The sequence below is a fragment of the Phocoena sinus genome, chromosome 6, assembly GCF_008692025.1.
Source record: "Phocoena sinus isolate mPhoSin1 chromosome 6, mPhoSin1.pri, whole genome shotgun sequence".
NCBI classification, from domain to species: domain Eukaryota; kingdom Metazoa; phylum Chordata; class Mammalia; order Artiodactyla; family Phocoenidae; genus Phocoena; species Phocoena sinus.
The window spans coordinates 36,872,749-36,894,129 of NC_045768.1; the positions used below are offsets into that span (position 1 = coordinate 36,872,749).

The following is a 21,381-nucleotide window of genomic DNA, read 5'->3' on the forward strand; positions in this document are numbered from 1 at the left end:
ATCACAGAAAATTATTCACTGTTTATTATTATGGTCACTCATTATTTAAAAGCATGTAAATAAGTGTTATGAATAGTGCATAATAATTTATGATTTCAGAAATTCTCAAGAATTCCTGGAAATTCCAATTTGTCATTCCTGACTGCTGAACATTAGTATCAGTTGGGAATTTGGAAACATTATTCTGGATCATTGACTTTCAAACTTTCTGAAGCAGCAGACCTTTTTTTAATCAAACAAAATCTACCTTGGAAATAGAAGATATAAAGGAGATAAAAATGAAACTCTGGCTGAAGGAGATGGGAGAATAAGGAGATGTGACTCTGTCCTAAACTTTGAGACCAAATTGCTGAATGGCTGGGGGTTCATCACTTTAGTGTCTCAAGGTCTCAGTTTTCTCATCTGTAAACTACGGTCGATACCGCTCCACTGGGTCCCCGTGCATATCGCAGGAGACAGTTGTGATGATGCTGCAGAAGAGCTTTGCAAACCTGGGACCCTTGTAGAGTTTCAGGTGCTGGACAGACAGAGAGCTTCCACACACCTGATCCAGCCCCTGTGCTGTGAGCCTGATGGAAGAGCAAGGACCCCAGACTCCATGCCCCACCCTGGCTACTTTCCTAGGACCCTCTCTCTGCCAGTGTCCCTTCCTTTTAAGAGCTGGGGTATCAAGACATAAACAAGACCTCAGATTTAAAGTGGGATCAGGCAGCAAAACACAGACATTTTTATTCCTCACATGAAAATTATGAATTATGAAAAGGGGGTTTGAATTTTGAGGAAGTTCCAAGTTCACTGAAACGGGGGCCAGAAAGTTGTATTTCAGTCTGGAACTGCCATACAGTCTAGAGCAATGTCAGGTCCCTCGCAGAACGTCAGGTCACATATCTGTAAAAGGCCAGGCAGGCTAGGATGACTCCACTTTTCCACTCACAGGAGTCATGTTACCTCGTTCCCCAGCTAAGCTCACACAGGAAAAGGAATCAATTTTGTTCATCTGTGTCCAGAGTGTTCCTGCTAAGTGGAGTTCTGGCATTCCTCCGCCCAGAGAGCTCCTTTTGCAAATAACAGCAGTAATAGTAAAGTTTGCTCTTTTTAACCTTTGTACCGTCTTTTTAAAAAATAATGTTACATGGACTAAAAAGCAACAAATTCTTGTTAAAATATATTCGAACGATGCAGAAGAATATAAAGAAAACAGTGTTTCCTTCTCCCTCCGAGCCTATCCCTAGTGGTAATCATATCCTTCCAGACTTTTCTCTATGTTTATACAAACACATACACATAAGTGTAATTTAGGAGTTTTTTGGTTCTTTTTTTTTCCTTAGGAAGAAAGGATATTTGTTTATTTGCTCCCCCTTTCTTCTTATAAGACCATTCTGTCACTTTTCTTTCTCTATTTTTAGTAGGCAGTTTCCAAGTCAGTACATTTTTGTAATGACTATTATTCCATTTTGTGGCTGTACCACAATTTGTTTATATATTTCTCTGTTGATGGTACTTGGATCTTTATAATATTTTGCTATCAAAAATAAAACTGCAAGAACACCCTTGCGTGCTTGTATGGCTGTCTGCACAGGATAGGACTGGGATTGTTGGAGATACACGTCGCATAACACCTAGCACAGCCTGGCAGTCACCGTGTTGTTACTCTCACCCTACTCATCTGAGAAGTATGATTTCTATCTTCCCATCTTTTTCTCTAAAGTAGTCCAGCCCATCTATCCCCTGAGCCCAACCGCCTTCTTCAACTCTAATACTTGCATCCCCTCAGATGCCACCTTACATGTTCGACAGCCAGAGAAGGGATTCCTGATGGGCAAATTCCAACCTTGGTGAGCACTAATGATGGAGCCAAGGATACTCTGCTGCTGTAACAAATTACCGCAAACTTAGTGGCTTAAAACAACACAAAGGTACTATCTTACAGTTCTGGAGCCAGAGTCCAAGATGGGACTCACCGGGATTCGTGTCAGAGGGCTGAGTTCCTATCTGGGGACGCTACGTCTGTTTCCTTGTCTTTTCCTTTCCAGCTTCTAGAGGTTGCCCTCATTTATTAGCTGCTGTCCTTCATATCACTCTGACCTGACTATCATGCTTCCCTCTTTCACATTTAAGGACCCTTTTGATTACATTGGACCCATCTGGATAATCCAGAATAATCTTTTTATTGATTGATTTATTGATTTATTTTTGGCTGTGTTGGGTCTTCATTGCTGCGCGCAGGCTTTCTCTAGTTGCAGCGAGTGGGGGCTACTCTTCGTTGTGGTGCACAGGCTTCTCATTGTGGTGGCTTCTCTTGTTGCAGAACATGGGCTCTCGGCACGCAGGCTCAGTTGTTGCAGCACATGGGCTCAGCAGTTGTGGCACGTGGGCTCAGTAGTTGTGGCTCGCGGGCTCTAGAGTGCAGTCTCAGTAGCTGTGGCGCACGGGCTCAGTTGCTCCGCGGCATGTGGGATCTTCCCGGACCAGGACTTGAACCTGTGTCCCCTGCATTGGCAGGCGGATTCTTAACCATTGCGCCACCAGGGAAGACCCAATCCAGAATAATCTTATTTTAAGGTCAATTGATGAGCCAGTGGAATTCCATCAGCGACTGTAATTCTCTTTGCCATGTAATATGAGTGGTGGCAGGGCAGCCCCTGCCAGCAGTGGGCCCTGCTATCTCCCTCCACAACAGTGTGGGGTGGAGGCAGGAGGCGGCAGAGGCAGGAGATGCCCTGGCAGGTTTCTCAGCCTTGCCTGAACTGAGGACCGGGGATAAGGATCCATACGCTCTCTCAGGAGGCAGAAGGTAGGTGCGTGTCTAACTAAGCCTCTCCCTCAGGCCAGGCTGAGTCCCAGGACACTCCTTCTATCCTCCCTAACCCACCCAGACACACCCCTCAGGCCCTGAAGTCCCCGCAGTCACCCTCACATCCAGATCCCAGCGTTTCCTAGACACTTAGCAACCATCCCCCAACTCCTCAGCCTTTTCTACCTCAACCCTGTGAATTACGAAGAATACGTGTGTGTGTGTCTGTCTGTCGGTCCTGAGAATTTGTCACCATTTGGGTTTTTATATCTCTTCCTCAGATTGGAGTTGGTTCATTTTATAACTTAGGAAAATTAATTTTGTTCTTTTCCTTTGTTAGTTTCTTGCTTTCTCTTATCCAAAAGCAAACCATTTATTACAAGAAATACAGATAAACAAAAAGGGAAAACATGAAACACACAAACACCCCGCCCACCTGGAGACAGTCACTACTTAATACCTGGGCATGTAGCTCTCCACACCCTCTTCTATGCATCTAAGTGTATTTTAACAGAAATAGAATTTTACCACAGGGCACGTCTATAGTTCTCCAATTCCCTCTACTTTTTACTTACTGTTATATGAGAAATGCCCTTTCATGGTAATGAGTTTAAATTTACCTCATTGTTTTTACACCTGCCTAGTGTTATGTTGTGTCTCTGCTAGGATTTGCCCGGCCCCACTCTGATTGGTGTTTAGTCTGCTCCTTTCACTCTTACAAATGCACTGGATGAATGCATCTGTGTGCGTGTGTGTGTGTGTGTGTGTGTGTGTATAGCAGTGTGTGTCTTTTCAAGTGTCCTGTCCTGAGGGGAGCGGGGACTGGCAGAGCACAATGGCCCTTTTCAACTCCTTGGAACAAGTGGTTTCCTTTAAGGAAGGTACTTTTCCGGAAAACATGTTATTTCAGGGTCTCCTGATTCCAGAATCCAGCCTGTCCCAGAGAGAAACACCAAGCTGCTTGCAAGGTCAGGAGTGTGGAGGAAGGGCAGGCGGAGGGGCAGGGGCTCCTGACAGATGGGTTTCCAGGCTCTTCCCTCCCTCACATGGCCTCTAGACAAGGGGGCAGGATTCTCACCTCCTATGCACCAGGCTGAGGCCCAGCCAGTGAGTGGCGGGGGCAGCGCTGGGACAGAGCTGGGCAGAGCGGAGCAGGGTTCTCCCTCCCCTTTGTCCTGGGGTGGACCTGGGCGTGGAGAGGCACAGTCCATACCTCTGCAGGGAGGCCTTGGCTGGGCAGCCCAGGGCTGAGGTCTGTTAACCCAGCAGTCCAACCCTTGGCAGAGTTATCTGGGGTGAGGTTTCCTGGGCTGCCTGTTCGAACTGTATATGGCAAAGACCTCTTCCTTCTTCAAAGACAGATCCAGGTGGGTCATGTGTGAGCAAGGCTCTTGTACAGGGAAACCCGGGGCAAATCAGATCCCTGGTGCTCCAGCCTCTCCTTCATCCTGAAGATATGAAATGGGTCGGCTGAGACTTGCAGCCCCCATTTACAGAGGAAAAGGGTAGGTTCACTTTGTGTCTGCAGGTTCTAGCAGCACTGGGATGCATTGGCCCAGAGCGACCCACAGCGGGGGCTCAGGTCCCTCGGCTGTAAAATGGAGATGAAGGGGTCGCTGTGAGCAAAGACAAGATGAAACGCAGAAAGCATAGTGCCTAGCACACAGTAGGAGTCCGATAAATAAGAACTAGTATTAGCAGAATGAACAGAGAATGCTGCATTTGGAGACTGAGAGATTGGGGGTTCGAGTGCAGCTCCACCCAGACTTCCAGGTGACCTTGAGCAGCCTCTTCCCTCAGCGCCACCAAGTAAACACTCCTGGCTTTGCTAGCCTCCTGGTGCCAGCCTTAGCCTCTGTCTTACACTGCCACCTCCTCCCTTGGGGATAGAGGGGCTCCGTGCTGGCCTGTGAGAGAACCCCTCCCTCTTCTTACACAATGGGCTGCACTGGGAGGAATGGCAGGAGCACTTCAGGCCAACACAAACCACTGCATACTCACACACACGCCTGACAACATACACACTCACACCATACAACGCACACACACAGATGCCACACGCACGCACCGCACCCAGACCACACACATTCTCGCCCCCACACACTCCACACACGTAAGAAAAGCAGGACTGTAGGAGCTGCTCCTCCCTTCTCTGGGGCATCATTCCAGGCTCTCCTTGATCCCAGCTCCCCTAGACCCATCTCTGAGCAGATGCCCCTGCTTCACCAAGAAAACAGACTATCTGGCATGATGCCCTCATCTCCCTCCTTCCCCATGCGCCCCACACACAACATGAGCATCTACCCATATCCTCAAGCATCTTTCCCAGCAGCATTGCCCTGCCCCCCACCTGCCATCCAGACCTGACCCCTCGGACCCCCTCCGCGTGCTCCAGCTCCCAGCCCCACCCTTCCGTGGGTCCCTTCCTCGCTGGCGGCTGTCAGTGTCTCCCTCGGCAATCCTTCTCCTTCCGGCCTTCCATATGCTCAACCTCCCTCCCCTTCTTAAAAAGACCAGTAGTAGGGGCTTGCCTGGTGGCGCAGTGGTTGATAGTCCGCCTGCCGATGCAGGGGACATGGGTTCGTGCCCCGGTCCGGGAAGATCTCACATGCCGCAGAGTGGCTGGGCCCGTGAGCCATGGCCGCTGAGCCTGTGCGTCCGGAGCCTGTGCTCCCCAATGGGAGAGGCCACAACAGTAAGAGGCCCGCGTACCAAAAAAAAAAAGGGCCACAATACATCATCCTGCTTCCCTTCAGATTATCTTCAGTTGTGATCTCCTGCTGACTCAACTCCCACTGCCTCCACCGCCCCTGCGCACGCACGCGCCCGCGCACACGCACACCGCCGTGGGGCTGCTCCCTTCACTCCTCTCAAACCTTTCTCGCCAAGGTCATTGTCAACTGTCACGTTGCCTAACCCAAGGCCTGGGTGCTCACCTTCGCTGGCCCCCCTGATGCTTTCAACCAACTGACCCGCCCTCTCTGAGAACCACTCCCTCCCTCCTCGGCTCCACCTCCACTGTGGGCCGGCCACCCCCTGAGTCTCCAAGAACCTTCTCTCCAGCCCCTGCTGCAGGGGCCACCTTTCCCCTGTGGCAACAGCAGATTGCAACGCTGGTGTGTGTGTGTGCGTGTTGCCTTCATCTTCTGTTGCCCAGAAACATGCTGGCCAGATGGGGCAAGAAGTGGTTCCCTCAGGAGCTGGCTGTGGCCCAGCCTCGTCCCCTCGCGCCCACTCATGCTGAACTGCTTACTCCCTGCCCGCACATTCTCTGAACCTCCATTCATGCCGCCATTCCCTCTGTCTGGACACCCTCCCCCAAACTCTGCTTGCTGAAGTGCCAACTTTTCTTCAAGTCCAACTCGAGAGCCACCTCCTCCCAGGTTTCCCTGGGTCTCCCAGCTCTCCCTCCCTTGAGCACCTGTGTTATTTGCACCCTTGTCCAGGTGACTATATTGGGAGTTCATCGAATGCTGGGACCAGGTCTGGTTGACTCCCACATTCCCTGGGCAGGGCCTGGTACACAGTCGGTGCTCAGCCAGTGTTTATTGAATGGAGGAGTGAATGACAATGAGTGAATGAGTGATGAGATGAATGAATGAATACATGAGTAGATGAGGAAGTAAGGCTAAGTGAGTAGATGGAGTGGGTGGATGGATGGGTGGATGGATGGGTGGATGGGTGGGTGGATGGATGGATGGATGGGTGGATGGATGGGTGGATGGGTGGGTGGATGGGTGGGTGGATGGATGGGTGGATGGATGGATGGGTGGATGGATGGGTGGATGGGTGGGTGGATGGATGGGTGGATGGATGGATGGGTGGATGGATGGGTGGATGGATGGGTGCATGGATGGGTGCATGGATGGGTGGATGGATGGGTGGGTGGATGAGTGGGTGGATGAGCGAATGAGCAGATAAGGAGACCTCAGGGCTTGACAGACTGCCCGCCTGCACAGTGAGGCTGCCCCCCACACTGCTTGTTTTCAGAGCTGTGTGAGTCCAGCCTACAGACCTTCCCTCCACAGACCCAGGGAAGGATGTGACCACACGATACAGAGGCAAAGCCCTGGGCCTGGGGTCCTGATACTTGGGTCCAGCTGAAGATGCCTGACCTAGAACAGAGCTAACTCTGCTTGAGATCAGAGAGAGGCTGAGGCCCACTCTTCTCTCCCCTCCTAGATCTCGCACTGCCGTCTCTGCCCACCTGGAGCTCCTGTGCCCGTTATTTCTTTGTCCCTGGACATGCTCAGCCACCTCTGACTGGTCTGCGTACCTCTGAGAACAGGCCGCAGCTGAGCTCCTGTGGAGATGCACCACCCAGGACCCCTTCAAGGAAGGACTTCAGGGCCAGCCTCAGCTGCAGAGCTGCTTTGCCTGAGGTCAAACTTGGGGGGCTGGGGGGGAGCACTCAGAGACAGCAAAGGTGGGGGAATGTTAAGGGCCTGCATCATTATTTGTCTCCTTCCTCTGTCTAATCCTGCTTCCTCCTCCTGCCCTCACACATGCTGATCCCTATAAACGTCTGGCACCCCAAACTCTGTCTGGGCTTCACTTTCAGAGAACATGACCTGAACAGTTCACTCCACTCAACTGAGGGCCTCCAGGTCCTCCCTGCAGCCGGTACCCTCCACATGCTCTATGAAGGCCCTGCTTGCGGGCTCTAGTGTCCAGAGTGACCAAGACGTGGTCGCCAGGAGCTCCTGTCCCTGGGTTGTGCCTCTTCCCTCCCCATGCTCACCCCACTCCACCCGCCTCCACGCCTCTCCACCAGCCTGACTCTCTCCCTGTCCCCTCACCCTTCTGCACCTCTGCAGCCCTAAGCCTCTCTCTGAGAGTCCTTCCTATGGCAGCCATGTGGCCAGAGTGGCCCATCCGGGCACCCTCAGAGGCCAGACCTCCTCTCAAGGTCAGTCCTGCCCCCTTCAACAGGCAGGTCCTGGGAGAGTCATTCCTTCAGGGCTGGCTGGAGACATGAGTCAGGAGACTCAGAATTCTGCAGCCTTCAAACCATATGCTAAATATGGCCCGGCATTTATTTCATGGGTACAGAGAAAACAGATTTTCTATAAATAAAAACTGAACATCTATTTATTTGTGATGCAAACAAGAGCTTTGTTACATACTGTCAATATAACATAACATTTTAACTTATTCGAAATTAACTTTCAGTTCTGTCATTTGGAGTTCTATCATTTTTCTATCATTCCTGAGTGACACAGGTCACTTAGTCTCTAAGAATAGAAGTGACCTATAAGAATATAGTAATAAAGTCTCATTCAAAATATGTTTCAAAGTCTTCTTTCTGGCTCTCCTGTTAAAAAAACATCTTGTACTTTCTGTGACTCTATTTTTCTCTTCTGTTTCCTTTTGTGATTCCCCAACCCTGATTCTTGGGAGACCCATGAAAGGATATGCATTTTCAATTATAAAATACATTGCCAGTTCCCAGGAAGCATCCCTTTGGTTTCAGAATTTCAGGGCTGATTTCAGGTAACGGGTAGGAGGCAGATCTCAGGGGTGGGCTCTGCAGGATGTGCACAGGCAAGTAGCAAAATGACTCAATTAGAGGAACAGATAAGTTTGTAAAACTGTCCACTGAGGGCGCTGCTTCCTCTGGTGGCAATAGAACCAGTTTCATAGGCATCCTGGGATAACTTGAGTTAACCAACACTCTGTTCACTATAAAGTTCAGTGATAGTTCACCGTGAAGCTCAGAAGAGCTGGCCCACCATACCATCCAACTCTGCCCGGTCACTCAAACTCCGGACCTCTCCTAAGCCCCATCCTGTGGGTTGGGTCCAGCTGAGCTCTCAGGGGTCAGAGCTGACTCCCACCTGGTCCCATCACCATGGATCTCCCAGACTGGAGGCCATGGCAAGCTGGGATGGGATGGGACAGGGAGTTTCCTGGATACAGGCAGGGAAGGACCGGAATGCCAGGCTTGAAGGAGTGGGTCAACAGAGAAGGCTTGCTGGGGGGGTAGATGAGTCTGACCACCAGCAGAGCAAATCCTGGGGGCTGGTAGGTCTCACATGAAAGTCCAGAAGTCCCGGACACCTGCTACTGGCTGGACATGGTGACCTGGCCCCGTGGAGAGAGAAGCCTCCTGGCGAAACGTGGCCACCGTGAAGCTGGGGCGTGGGCCCCCCTGAGAATCCTGGGTCCTTGAGTCACAGCTGAGACAGCAGAGGATGCAGCTGATGGTCACGGTGACCACAAATAGCACGGCCACCATTCCAATCACTGCCGTTTCCATGGCCCCGTTTGGCCACTGACCCACTGAGCAACCCGGGATGCGTCTCAGACCTTAGCTCCCCATCCGAAGCGAGGGGCTCTTGGTGATGGCAGGTACCCTTGCTCCTCCAGCTGCTCTCCCGGTGGTCTTCTAAGAAGATATCGGTCTGAGGCCCTGGCTGGTGCCCCCTCTGGGCCGTTGGGTGCCCCACATGGCTCTACTCCGATCTCAGGGGGTCTCTGTCACTGTTTTCTAAGCCTCGGGCCAGGTTTCTAAGAGCCATGGGCAACTCCCCTGGCAGCTCTGGAAGAAGCACTGTCCTGAAAGATGTGAGCTCAAGACTCCCTGGATGCAGGGGGCTGGAAGGAGAAGGCAGAAGACTTTGCTCAGAGGGAGCCTCACTAACCCGGCCCTCTGATGACGCATATGGAGTTCATGAGTGTTTGTACACTCAGACAAAAGACAAAATACTCCCCGTCCTGTGGATCCGAGATGAGCCCAGGCTCCTCCCCTGGAGGAACCTTGGGCCAGTCCTTGAATCAGCCTATCTGCTGCCTCTCAAACCCCTGGCCCTGTGCTGGGGGCAGGGACGAAAGTGGGGAGGAGGCAACGGCAGCTCTGGGCCAGATGCAGGGAGTGCTGCTAGGAAACAAGTGCCCTTTCATTCGGCCTCCTTTTCTGCACGGGCTGGGAGAGTGCTGTCGAGATAAGGCAGGTCATGCTCCGGGAGGGATATCTGAGCCCTTCAGTAACTACTGTGGGCTCCTTAGTCCCCCTCCCCGGTCTTCTGCTCCAGTCTCCCCGCAGCCCTCCTCGCTGCCTGCTCGTGCTGTGAAAACTTACCCTGGGCTCCGCGAGGGACAGCTCTGGCTGTACGCAGTGCCGTGGGCTCCTGGCCCGGTGGCCACCCCAGGGGCCAGGCCATGGCACACTCATTCCCAGGGTACTGCAGCCTTGGTCCTGCCTGGGACGAGGCTCTGAGATGTCTGAGCGGCTGTGAGCACTTCCTGCATTCCTTCCTCCAATTGTGAGTGAGGGCCCAGGACCCGCACAGCTGCCGGCCCCCTTGGTGACTGCACTCACCCTACCTCACCCCCCATACACACCCATGCCACTCCAGCCCTGCTCCCTGCCAGGGTGTCCGCTTCACCGGCTCAGGGGAGGGGGTGAACCAGGCCCAGGCCATGAGTAAGTCTGCCAGAAGGGGCTCCATCCTGACTGTCACTCGGTCACAGCCCTTCCACAGCCAACACCTCCTGAGACCACCACCACTTCCGGAAAGCAGACTGGGTTATTAGCCTCACTTTACCCAACCTTAGAGAAAAGGTATTGTGAGAAACAATAATTCCACGTACTAGACACGGTCAGGCACTGTCTGGTATCATGGTTCCAGCAACATTGCGAAGGGATATTATCTCCATTTCAGAGATAACAGTGCCCACAGTCACAGAGGTTAAATGCCCTGCCCAAGGCCTACTGCTAGTTAGTAGTGATAACTAGAGTACCAAATAGTCTAGGAGGGGCTTCCTCCCTTTCCTCTTAGTTCGATGCTCTCTCTAGGTACCACCAGTCCACAGAGCAGTTGCCTCCTTCTACAGTTTTACTGGTCAGAGTGCAAAGGCCCAGGGAGGGCCAAGGCCTAGCCCAGGGTCACACAGCCTGGGTCCTTTTCAATTTCTCCAAGGCCCAGTGAACTCTGTTTGGTACTAGTTGTAGGAAACTGCCTACACACAGAATGGGAAAGTGACAATTCCTAGTAAATGATATCCTGTTAAATTCTCTCTCTTCCCTTTTCTAAGATGACCGGACACCCACACAGAGGAGGAGCCTGGAGCCAGCGGGGGCTGTGACAGGAAGCTGGACACTTTGAATTATTTGTATTAGCTGGGGCGACCAGAAGCAGGAGACAGGAAACACGATGAGCCAATCTGTGCGGCCTGTGGTTTCAGACTGAATTACCAAAATCAATTAGTCCGTTTGGGAGATGGAGGGCACCAGGGGAACTGCTTGTCCTAAGGGTTTATTCCAGGTATTTTCTCTTCTTGTGACTTTTGTAATCCTATGATAGACAGTCCCTGCCTATGAGCCCCAGACGCAATGAGGCTCCCAAAGATGTCTACCACTTAGACACACATCTGTCCTCCCAGCATCCATCACTGTCTACTGGTCAGAAGAAAGACCACGCCCCATACATTCCATATATATTTTTTTTAATTTTCTTTTGGCCTTACCACGTGGCATGTGGGATATTAATTCCCCCACTAGTGATCGAACCTGCACCCCTTACAGTGGAAGCTCAGAGTCTTAACCACTGGACCACCAGGGAAGTCCCCCGTACATCCCACTTATATTAACAAGGGAAAAGGTGATGGCAGGCATCCTGGTTCTCCCAGAGGATGCTCGAAGCCACACTTAGGAAAGACAGGCCAGCCAAGGCTGACATGGGGCTCTGCAGAGGGATGGGGGGCGTGGTCCAAGCCAGCAGGCTACAGACCTCCACACACCCCCAACACTGGGGAGATAGGGTAGGAACACAAGCCCCCTCAGCAAGGCCCCAGGAGCTCAACGGCCTAATCCTTGCAGGGTCCTACTGCTATACCTGGTGTCCCTGAAGCCCCAAGCTTCTGGCAGTGGTTATTCCAAGCACATTTACTTTTCTAGAGAGCGTGAAGCTCTGGGAATCTTTCCTGACCATCTGTTGTGTGGACTGGTCCCACCCTGGGCAGTGGGGAGCCCTCAAAGAGTTCTCAGTCCTATGAAGGCAGGGGCCTTTGAATCTTGCCGTAAATCTCTAGGGAAAGAGAGTGTGTTCAGTGTGCCAAGAGAAATAACGATAACAACAACAACAATAGTAATAATAAATTGGAAACCCATAGGAGTGAGTAACAAATGCGTCTTGGGCAAAGACACAGAGAAGGGAAGGTGCAGGGTTTTCTGAGCCTGAGGACTGGAGCAGTGCGGATAGGACAAAAGGAACACGAGTAGGCACAAAACAGACCAGGGGGCCTTGAATGGCCAACCAGGAGGCAGAGACTTTGTTCTAAGGACAGTGAGGAGGCTACAGTGTGAGGACGCTTCACAAAGGGGCAGGGCTGGAGGTAGGCAGCCCAGAGGGCCTGCAGCAGGAGTCCAAGCTGGGGATGAGCTCAGGGCCGTAGAGGGAGGCGAGGGGAGGCAGGTTCAAAAAGCACCGTAGACCCTGATCCACTTTCCCAAGCCTGCAGTCTAGTCCAGCTCTCAGTGTGAATTTGCCTCCCTCTCCCCCTTCCACCCCTTCCCATCCCAGCCCTCACAGAGAATCCACCAGGAAATAGAAAAGAAACAGGACATTCTGTTCCAGTGAGTCAGTCACCGGCCCCGGGACTTTCTGGCCTGTTCTCCAGCCCCTCCCCACCACCTGGCCTGGCCCCCAAGCCTCTCCCCCTCCACTTCCCACCCTGGCTCACAGGACTTCCTTCCTCAGGGAAGGCCTCAGAACAAGATTTCCTTCCTCACTTTGGAATTCCGTCAGCTGTTCTGGGTATTTGGAACAGGCCTCCAGGCTTTGGCAAGAAGTTTCTGTCATCTATCCCATTTTAGGGAAGAGGAAACTGAGACTCCCTTTGAGGTGAGCACTCTCCCAAGGCCACCCAGCACCACACCCTCCCTCCCAGACACAGCGCCAGCCACACCAAGCACAGGAGGGGTCAGGCTGGCTGGAGACTCAAGGCCTGGATAAGAAACCCTGACCCAGTTACCAAAGAAACATTAATTCGGCACAGCCCATGGAAGGGGGCTTCTGCAGTTCCAGAGCGCAGTCTGCCCTACAGATGGACTGAATAGAGCCCTGGAGGTAGAGCCCAGGGGCCAGCCTGGATGGCCTCTTCCCCCTCTCTCTGTCTGGGCAGGGCTGCCTGCAAACCCTAGCCTCCCTCTCATCAGAGCTCAGGCCCCAGGCCTTCTCACCTACTGTCCTCAGAGCCCTGCAGAGCCACCCAATCTCCCCCGCTGCAGGGCCCGCACCAGGCACTCGGTCCCACCGGAGAGGAAGGCATAGGGCTGGCCACTCCCTCCCTCCCACTTGAGTTACAATCAAGAGCCTCTTCACAAAAGCTTCTTAGTGGTTTTTATTTTCTTGTATTACGGCACCATTGACTTGACTGTGCAGCCTCAAGCTACCTTCTGCAAATGAAAGGGCGTTACCAGGGCGCCTCCCAGCTACCGCCCTGGCCAGAGGCCTGGTTGTTCGGAGAGAGCAGGGTACACCTTCTGTGCATCCCACACCCCCTGTTCACCTGCACCAGACTGGCCGTCACTTCTGGTGCCCGTTGGGACTTACAGTCACAAGGTGGTGTCCGCCCCGGAAGGACCACCACCACCCCTGCTCTCAGCCCCGTCAGGGCCACCCCTGGAGCTCTTCAGTCCTCCGCCTCCGTAGCACACGGGGCACAGTAGGCGAATGAAGCCCAGGCAGGTCCCGATGTTCACCGCCGAGAGGTGCCCTTCTGCACGGGAACCTCGGGTCCCCGCATCCTGGTGATGGTGGGGGCAGGCTGCCATTCAGGCATCAGCGGCGGCCTCGCTGGCCTGGTGGGCGTGGTGAGCATGGTGGTGGGCGAGGTGATGGTGGTGATGGAGGGTCGCATGGGGCATGTGAGGCACACGGCCAGAATAACGGAAATGGTGCAAGCGTCCCAGGTGGCCCCGGCCTGAGGAGATCGGAGGCTGGGCCCACCGGACTCGGTTTCTCCTTGCAGCAGGGTGGTTCCTCTCCACGTCAGTGCTCCTCCTGTCTGCAGTACAAGCAGGCGGCCAGCAGCAGCAGCAGCAGCAGCAGAGCCACAGCAGCGCCTATGATCAAGCCCACGAGGGTCGTGCTCCCCAGGAGGCCCAGCATCTGGGAGTTGACAGCAGCCTCCGCTCGGTGGCTCCTCACTGCTTCCTCCCCTTCGGCAGCCTCTGCTCAGCCCTCACAGTCACTGGACTTTGTTTTCTCAGCTCCTGTGGGCTGGAGAGCAGCCAGGGAATGTGGGTGCAGCCTCTTTGGGCTGGAGCTGCCAGCCAAGGGGAGGCCTGGCCACTATTAGCTCTGGGGAGGCCCACAGCGAGGCTTGGTCGGGACCAAGAGGAGCTGAAAGGAGGGGCTGCGGGGTGGGGAGGGGCCAGAGGCTGGAGATAAGAGTCTAGGCCCCCAATCCTGCTGTTTGGCCAAGTGACTGGGCCAGCTCTGTCCCCTCCCTGGGCTCCCTCCTCTCAGAGAGAGCACAGAACATGGGTTCTCAAACCACATGACTCACTTGCCCTGTGATTGTGCACAAGTTTCCTAAACTCTCTGTGCCTCAGTTTCCTCATCTGTAAAATGGCTCATTAGAGCATATTTCCACATAGAGTTTTCTGAGGATTCAAGGAGTTAAGATTTATAAGGCACTTAAACCAGGTCCTGACACGTTTGCCACTGATATTAAGGCAGTAGAGTTTGCACCAGTCGACTTGGGAGACCTCGTGCCATCTGAGAGTCTGCGGCTCCCTGTCCTGCAGCCCACAGAGGCCTCCTGGACTAGTCAGGTTCTATCGTGCAATTGTTCCACACTTCAGGAGCTCAGGCAGGCCCCGCAGGCAGGGTTTTATCATCCAGGGAAGCTGAACAACTGTCTCTGCGTCCTACTGGATCTGGGAGCTAAGAGGGTCTGGGTGTTAGCCCAGGGCTGCAGGAGGCAGGAAGGAGGCTGCTGAGGTCAGAGAGGGCCCAGTGCCAGCCTCCTGGCTTCCAACCAACAGGCTCAACTGGCCATAAACGGCAGGCCCTCGCGCCACCTCAGCCTCCCTGCCCAGCAGTTGTGACACGCCATTCCTGCCTGGGAGAGAATTTACAGACGGGGCAGGACCTGAGCAGTTTCGCATCCCTCTCCCCATCCTGGTCCTGAATCCTCTGTTCATCTAGACAAGCACTTACCCATCCCACCCACATGTCCAGGGATGGGCGTCCACTATCTCCCTGGGCAGCCCCTTCTGCTGTGGGCTTGTCGGACTGTTCTCACAGCTCTTCCTCACACGTGGCAGGGCCTCCCCGAAGCCCCAGCTCTGCATCTCCATCCCGAGACCATGGATGCCCGGGGGCCCTCCACAGTGAGCCCACCTCTGTGGGACCTTGGACAAGCCCCTACCCTGCAGCCTGTTTCCTCCTCTGGAAAAGTGCCAGGGCAAGAGGTGACCTCTGGGGACCTTCCCTCTCTGACCTCAATCTGAGATGAGCTCTCTCAGGGAAGCCCCAAACCCTCAAGGCAAAGCTCCTCTGGATGGAAAAGCCAAGCATTCCCTTCAACCAAACTGGGCTCTGGGGGCAGTGGGTCTAATGAGTCCTGGGGCTTTCACCCTGGGGTGGGGGGCGTGGAGGGAGGAAGCCACTTGAACTTTTAATGATGCTCAAGTGAGAACTCCCTCCTGTGGCTTCTAGAGGCCTGCGAGCCCAGCTGCCTTCCCTGGGGGCCTGTTAAGGAGGGAAGTGTGCTGGAAGGAGGAGGAGGAAGCCAAACAGAACTTTCTCCTTCTTGGGAGCTTCTCCAAGAAGACTCCCACCCCACACCAGCCACAGGACGGGGGGCAGGGCCCGGCAACTGGCCGAACTCCAGTCAGCACTAAGGGCCTCTTGGAGTCACACAGACCCAGCCCTCACTGAGAGCCAGAGAAACTGAGGGAGGGGACTTGCCTAAGGTACCCCAGCCTTGTGGGCTATTCTAGACAGCAAATAATCAAGACAGCACGATTCCTGGAGTGAGGGGGGGCTCCAGAGTGAGAGCTGAGATCAGCTGAGGACCGTCCACAGAGATAACAGGGAAAGGGTGTGTGGATTTGGATGGCTTTGGGTGGGGGCAGGGAATTGGGGGAGCTCCCCCATCCTACACACACATACACACACACACACACATTTATTTTCTTAAGTGCAGGGTCACTCCCCATCTGGACAGAAGATACAATCCCAAGGTGGGCATTTGATTTGAAGCTTTGGGCACTCGGGAAGGTGTTGAGACCACGGTCCTCCACGACGTCACAAGTGACTGAGACCTCCTTCGAGGGCTTGCAGGAATGATGACCTTAGAGGATGTGTGGCTGTGTCTAGGGATTCCCTGCCTCAGAAAAGCTGTCCTGTGGCGTCGCTGTATTTCTCCCTTAGGGTCGGGGCTTCTGCACGCTCTACAAACAGCCTTCCAAGATAAGGGGCCAGAGTTCCAGACAATACATACGGCTGATGGGTCAAGACTTCTGGAGTTCATATCATTAGCTTCATGCCCATGCTCTCCAGGGTGCACAGACCTCTGCATGGACTTGCACACATGCACACATGTGTACACTTGTAAACCAACACTACACTGAGAGCAAACTCATGCACCAAGAGTTGTGTGTGCACACACTTATACACAAGTGCACAAGGGCACACAAGTTCCCTACAAGCTCACAAACTTATGCTTCTACTGGCTGCAAGTGGTTTTCGGTTGTCCCATGACAGCAACCATTGTTTTCACTAATTGGTGGCACCACCTAGCGGTGACACTGTAAATAAATCAGTTTTGTATTCGGACCTGTCAAAAGTTATAGTTGCCTGGGGCTTACCTGGTGGCGCAGTGGTTGAGAGTCGGCCTGCTGATGAAGGAGATACTTCGTGTCCTGGTCGGGGAAGAATACCACGTACCGTGGAGCGGCTCGGCCCGTGAGCCACGGCCGCTGAGCCTGCGCGTCTGGAGGCTGTGCTCCGCAACGGGAAAGACCACAACAGTGAGAGGCCCGCGTACTGCAAAAAAAAAAAAAAAAGGAACATTTTTGTTATGTTTAAGTAGAGAATCGCATGCAGAAATACAATCAAGGAGGTTTTTTCGTGGGGGGCGGAGTCAACATGGCGGACTAGGAGGACGTGGAATTCGCGTCTCCTCGCAACTAGGGCACCTACCAGGCACTGGTGGGGGACCACTGACACCTAAGGGAATGGGAGGAACCCCCAGCAACCGGGTAGGACCTGGGCGTTGGGGGGAGTGAGGGGGTAGGAGAAGTGGAGGCGGGATGGGACCGGGGCCCCTGAGGGGCGGCTGGGGGAGGGGAAGGGATCCCATGCCCAGGGGGGAAAGGAAGGGACCATTGGGAGCATAAAGGATCAAAACGGAGCATGGCCAGCATTTCCCATGCCCACTTGGGCCCCTGGGAACCTGCTGAGAGCCCAGGCCTGATCCTCTGACCACCGAGGCCCCCTCCAGCCACGCGGGTCCTGAGGGAGTGGGAGGGAGAGAAGGCGGAGCAAAAGCAAAGGCCGGACCTACGGGACAGGCACCCCTGAGGGGTGGCTGGGGGAGGGGAGGAGTTCCTACACCCCGCGGGACCCACCCATGGTTAGGGGTCCAGCGGGGACAGGGGGAGACCCTGTTTGGGGGCAGAGGAACGGAAGGGAACACAGCCAACACTTTCCCTGTCCACTTAGGCACCGGGGAGCCTGCTGGGCTCCCAGGCCTAATCCTCTGCCCTCGGAGCCTCCCTCCTGCTGTGCCTCTACACCCCTACCCAGGGCCCTACCTCTACACTCAGAGGTAGCCCCTCTGAGACCCCCTCCAACCATGCTGGGCCTAAACCCCACCCACACACCCTCACCCAGGGTCTTACCTCTAACTCCAGAAATCCACACTCCATAAGCCCCCTTTTGGATGTGCTTCCTCTTCCCTTCCGGGCAGGTCCTAAGCAGAGGCCCCACCCCATGCTTGAAAGTCACCCCACCCCACCCACCCCCGCCTAGGCCCCACCCATCCTAAACCCCGCCCCTACCTAAGTTCCACCCCACCCCCCTGCCAAAACTCCACTGCCCATAGCCAAGGCTTTTTTTTTTTTTGCGGTACGCAGGCCTCTCCCTGTTGTGGCCTCTCCCGTTGCAGAGCACAGGCTCCGGACGCGCAGGCTCAGCGGCCATGGCTCACAGGCCCAGGCGCTCCACGACATGTGGGATCTTCCCGGACCGGGGCACGAACCCGTGTCCCCTGCATCGGCAGGCGGACTCTCAACCACTGTGCCACCAGGGAAGCCCAAGGCTTTTTTTTTTTTCTACTTTTAGGTTGGGGTTCTGTTTAACCTTGTTGCTGTTGTTGTTTATATTTTTATTTTTCTAATAAATCTTTTATTTTTCTAATTTTATTTTATTCTTTATATTTTGTTATTGTTCTGCTCCTTTTGGCTTGTTCCCCCGTTTTTTTTTTCTTTTTTCTGTTGTGGTTTTATTTTACTTTGTTGAAGTTGTTTCAATTATATTTTTATTTTTCCTAATATATTTATTATCTTTCTAATTTTACTTTTTTTTATTCTTTGTTATTGTACTGCTCCTTTTTTCCTTTTTCTTTTCCTTTTGTTTTTTTGCCACGCCATGCAGCTTGCGGGATCTTGGTTCCCAGGCCAGCGGTCAGGCCTGAGCTCCTGTGGTGGGAAAGCCAAGCCCAAACCACTGGACGAACAAAGAACCTCAGACCCCAGGGAATATTAATCGGAGTGAGGCCTCCTGGAGGTCCTCATCTCGGCACCAAAACCCAGCTCTACCCAACGGCCTACAAACTCCAGTGCTGGATGGCTCAGGCCAAACAATCAGTAAGACAGGAATACAGTCCCACCATCAAAAAAAAAAAAGTGAAATGACAAAAAAATATGTTACAGACGAAGGAACAAGGTAAAAACCTGCAAGACCAAATAAATGAGGACAAAATAGGCAACCTACCTGAAAAAGAATTCAGAGTAATGATAGTAAAGCTGATCCAAAATCTCAGAAACAGAATAGAGAAACTACAAGAAATGTTAAACAAGGATCTAGAAGAACTAAAGAACAAACAAACAGTGATGAACAACACAATTACTGAAATTAAAAATACTCTAGAAGGCATCAGTAGCAGAATAACTGAGGCAGAAGAATGGATAAGTGAGCTGGAAGATAAAATGGTGGAAATAACTGCTGGGGAGCAGAGTAAAGAAAAAAGAATGAAAAGAATTAAAGATAAAGCAGACTTTAAAGAGTGTTACAAGAGATAATGAAGGACACTACATAATGATCAAGGGATCGATCCAAGAAGAAAACATAACAATTATAAATATTTATGTACCCAACATAGGAGCACCTCAATACATAAGGCAAATGCTAACAGCCATAAAAGGAGAAATTGACAGTAACACAATAATAGTGGGGAACTTTAATCCCCAACTTACACCAATACACAGGTAATCCAGACAGAAAATAAATAAGGAAACACAAGCTTTAAGTGACACAATAGACCAGACTTAATTGATATTTTTATGACATTCCACCCAAAAGCGGAAGAATACACTTTCTTCTCAAGTGCACATGGAACGTTCTCCAGAATAGATCACATCTTGGGTCACAAATCAAGCCTTGGTAAATTTAAGAAAATTTAAATCACACTGAGCATCTTTTCCAAACACAACACTATGAGATTAGAAATCAGTTACAGGAAAAAAATTGTAAAAAACACAAAAACATGAAAGCTAAACAGTGCACTGCTAAATAACCAAGAGATCACTGAAGAAATCAAAGAGGAAATTAAAAAATACCTAGAAACAAATGACAACAAAAACATGACAACTGAAAACCTATGGGATGCAGCAAAAGCATTTCTAAGAGGGAAGTTCATAGCAATTCAAGCTCACCTGAAGAAACAAGAAAAATCTCAAATAAACAATCTAACCTTACACCTAAAGGAACTAGAGAAAGAAGAACAAACAAAACCCAAAGTTAGTAGAAGGAAAAAACCATAAAGATCAGAGCAGAAATAAATGAAATAGAAACAAAACAACAGCAAAGATCAATAAAACTAAAAGTTGGGGCTTCCCTGGTGGCACAGTGGTTGAGAGTCCACCTGCCGATGCAGGGGACATGGGTTCGTGCCCCAGTCTGGGAGGATCCCACATGCCATGGAGCGGCTGGGCCCGTGAGCCATGGCTGCTGAGCCTGCGTGTCCGGAGCCTGTGCTCCGCAACGGGAGAGGCCACAGCAGTGAGAGACCGCGTACCACAAAAAAAAAAAAAAAAAAAAAAACTAAAAGTTGGTTCTTTGAGAAGATAAACAAAATTGATAAACCTTTAGCCAGACTCATCAAGAAAAAGAGGGAGAGAACTCAAATCAATAAAATTAGAAATGAAAAAGGAGAGATTACAACTGACAGTGCAGAAATACAAAAGATCATAAGAGACTACTACAAGCAACTATATGCCAATAAAATGGACAACCTGGAAGAAATGGACAAATTCTCGAAAAGGTACAACTTTCCCAGATTGAACCAGGAAGAATTAGAAAATATAAACAGACCAATCACAGGTAATGAAATTGAAACTGTAATTAAAAATCTTCCAACAAACAAAAGTCCAGGACCAGATGGCTTCATAGGTGAATTCTACCAAACATTTAGAGAAGTTAAAACCTATCCTTCTCAAACTCTTCCAAAAAATTGCAGAGGGAGGAACACTCCCAAACTCATTCTATGAGGCCACCATCACCCTGATACCAAAACCAGACAGATATCACAAAAAAAGAAAATTATAGACCAATATCACTGATGAACATAGATGCAAAAATTCTCAACAAAATACTAGCAAACAGAATTCAACAACACATTAAAAAGATCATACACCATGATCAAGTGGGAGTTATCCAGGCATGCAAGGATTCTTCAATATATGCAAAACAATCAATGTGATACACCATATTATCAAATTGAAGAATAAAAAACCATATGATCGTCTCAATAGATGCAGAAAAAGCTTTTGACAAAATTCAACACCCATTTATGATAAAAATTCTCCAGAAAGTAGGCATAGAGGGAACCTACCTCAACATAATAAAAGCCATATATGACAAACCCACAGCAAATATCATTCTCAATGGTAAAAAACTGAAAGCATTTCCTCTAAGATCAGGAACAAAACATGGATGTCCACTCTCATCACTATTATTCAACATAGTATTGGAAGTCATAGCCACAGCAATCGAGAGAAAAAAGAAATAAAAGGAATACAAATTGGAAAAGAAGAAGTAAAACTGTCACTGTTTGCTGATGACATGATACTATACATGGAAAATCCTAAAGATGCCACCAGAAAACTACTAGAACTAATCAATGAATCTGGTAAGGTTGCAGGATACAAAATTAATGCACAGAAATCTCTTACATTCCTATACACCAACAATGAAAGATCAGAAAGAGAAATTAAGGAAACAATCCCATTTACCATCAGAACAAAAAGAATAAAATACCTAGGAATAAACCTACCTAAGGAGGCAAAAGACCTGTACTCATAAAACTATAAAACTGATGAAAGAAATCAAAGATAACATAAACAGATG

General features: G+C 51.3%; 2 protein-coding genes across 3 annotated transcripts; both read right to left on the minus strand.

Moving 5' to 3' along the window:
* Positions 1 to 8,383: 8,383 nt before the first annotated feature.
* Positions 8,384 to 9,997, minus strand: SPAAR (small regulatory polypeptide of amino acid response). 2 transcript variants are annotated; one of them, XM_032635900.1, is made up of 2 exons: positions 9,876 to 9,997; positions 8,384 to 9,182 (listed from the first exon to the last, which is right to left on the minus strand). In XM_032635900.1, the coding sequence occupies exon 2, from the start codon at positions 9,051 to 9,053 to the stop codon at positions 8,826 to 8,828; it is 228 nt and encodes a 75-aa protein (XP_032491791.1). In that variant the 5' UTR covers positions 9,054 to 9,182; positions 9,876 to 9,997; the 3' UTR covers positions 8,384 to 8,825. The 2 variants fall into 2 exon arrangements, with proteins under 2 accessions (XP_032491791.1, XP_032491790.1); XM_032635899.1 differs by having other exon boundaries at positions 8,384 to 9,391.
* Positions 9,998 to 13,133: 3,136 nt separating this feature from the next.
* On the minus strand, positions 13,134 to 17,727 carry HRCT1 (histidine rich carboxyl terminus 1). Its single transcript, XM_032635898.1, is given in 4 exon segments — positions 13,134 to 13,808; positions 13,810 to 14,019; positions 16,620 to 16,797; positions 17,655 to 17,727. Coding segments are annotated over 2 exon segments (336 nt in total). The 5' UTR covers positions 13,909 to 14,019; positions 16,620 to 16,797; positions 17,655 to 17,727; the 3' UTR covers positions 13,134 to 13,571.
* Positions 17,728 to 21,381: the final 3,654 nt, after the last annotated feature.

Coding starts and splice junctions, on each gene's coding strand:
- SPAAR (XM_032635900.1), bottom strand. CDS start 9,053: ATGGAAACGGCAGTGATTGGAATGGTGGCCGTGCTATTTGTGGTCACC.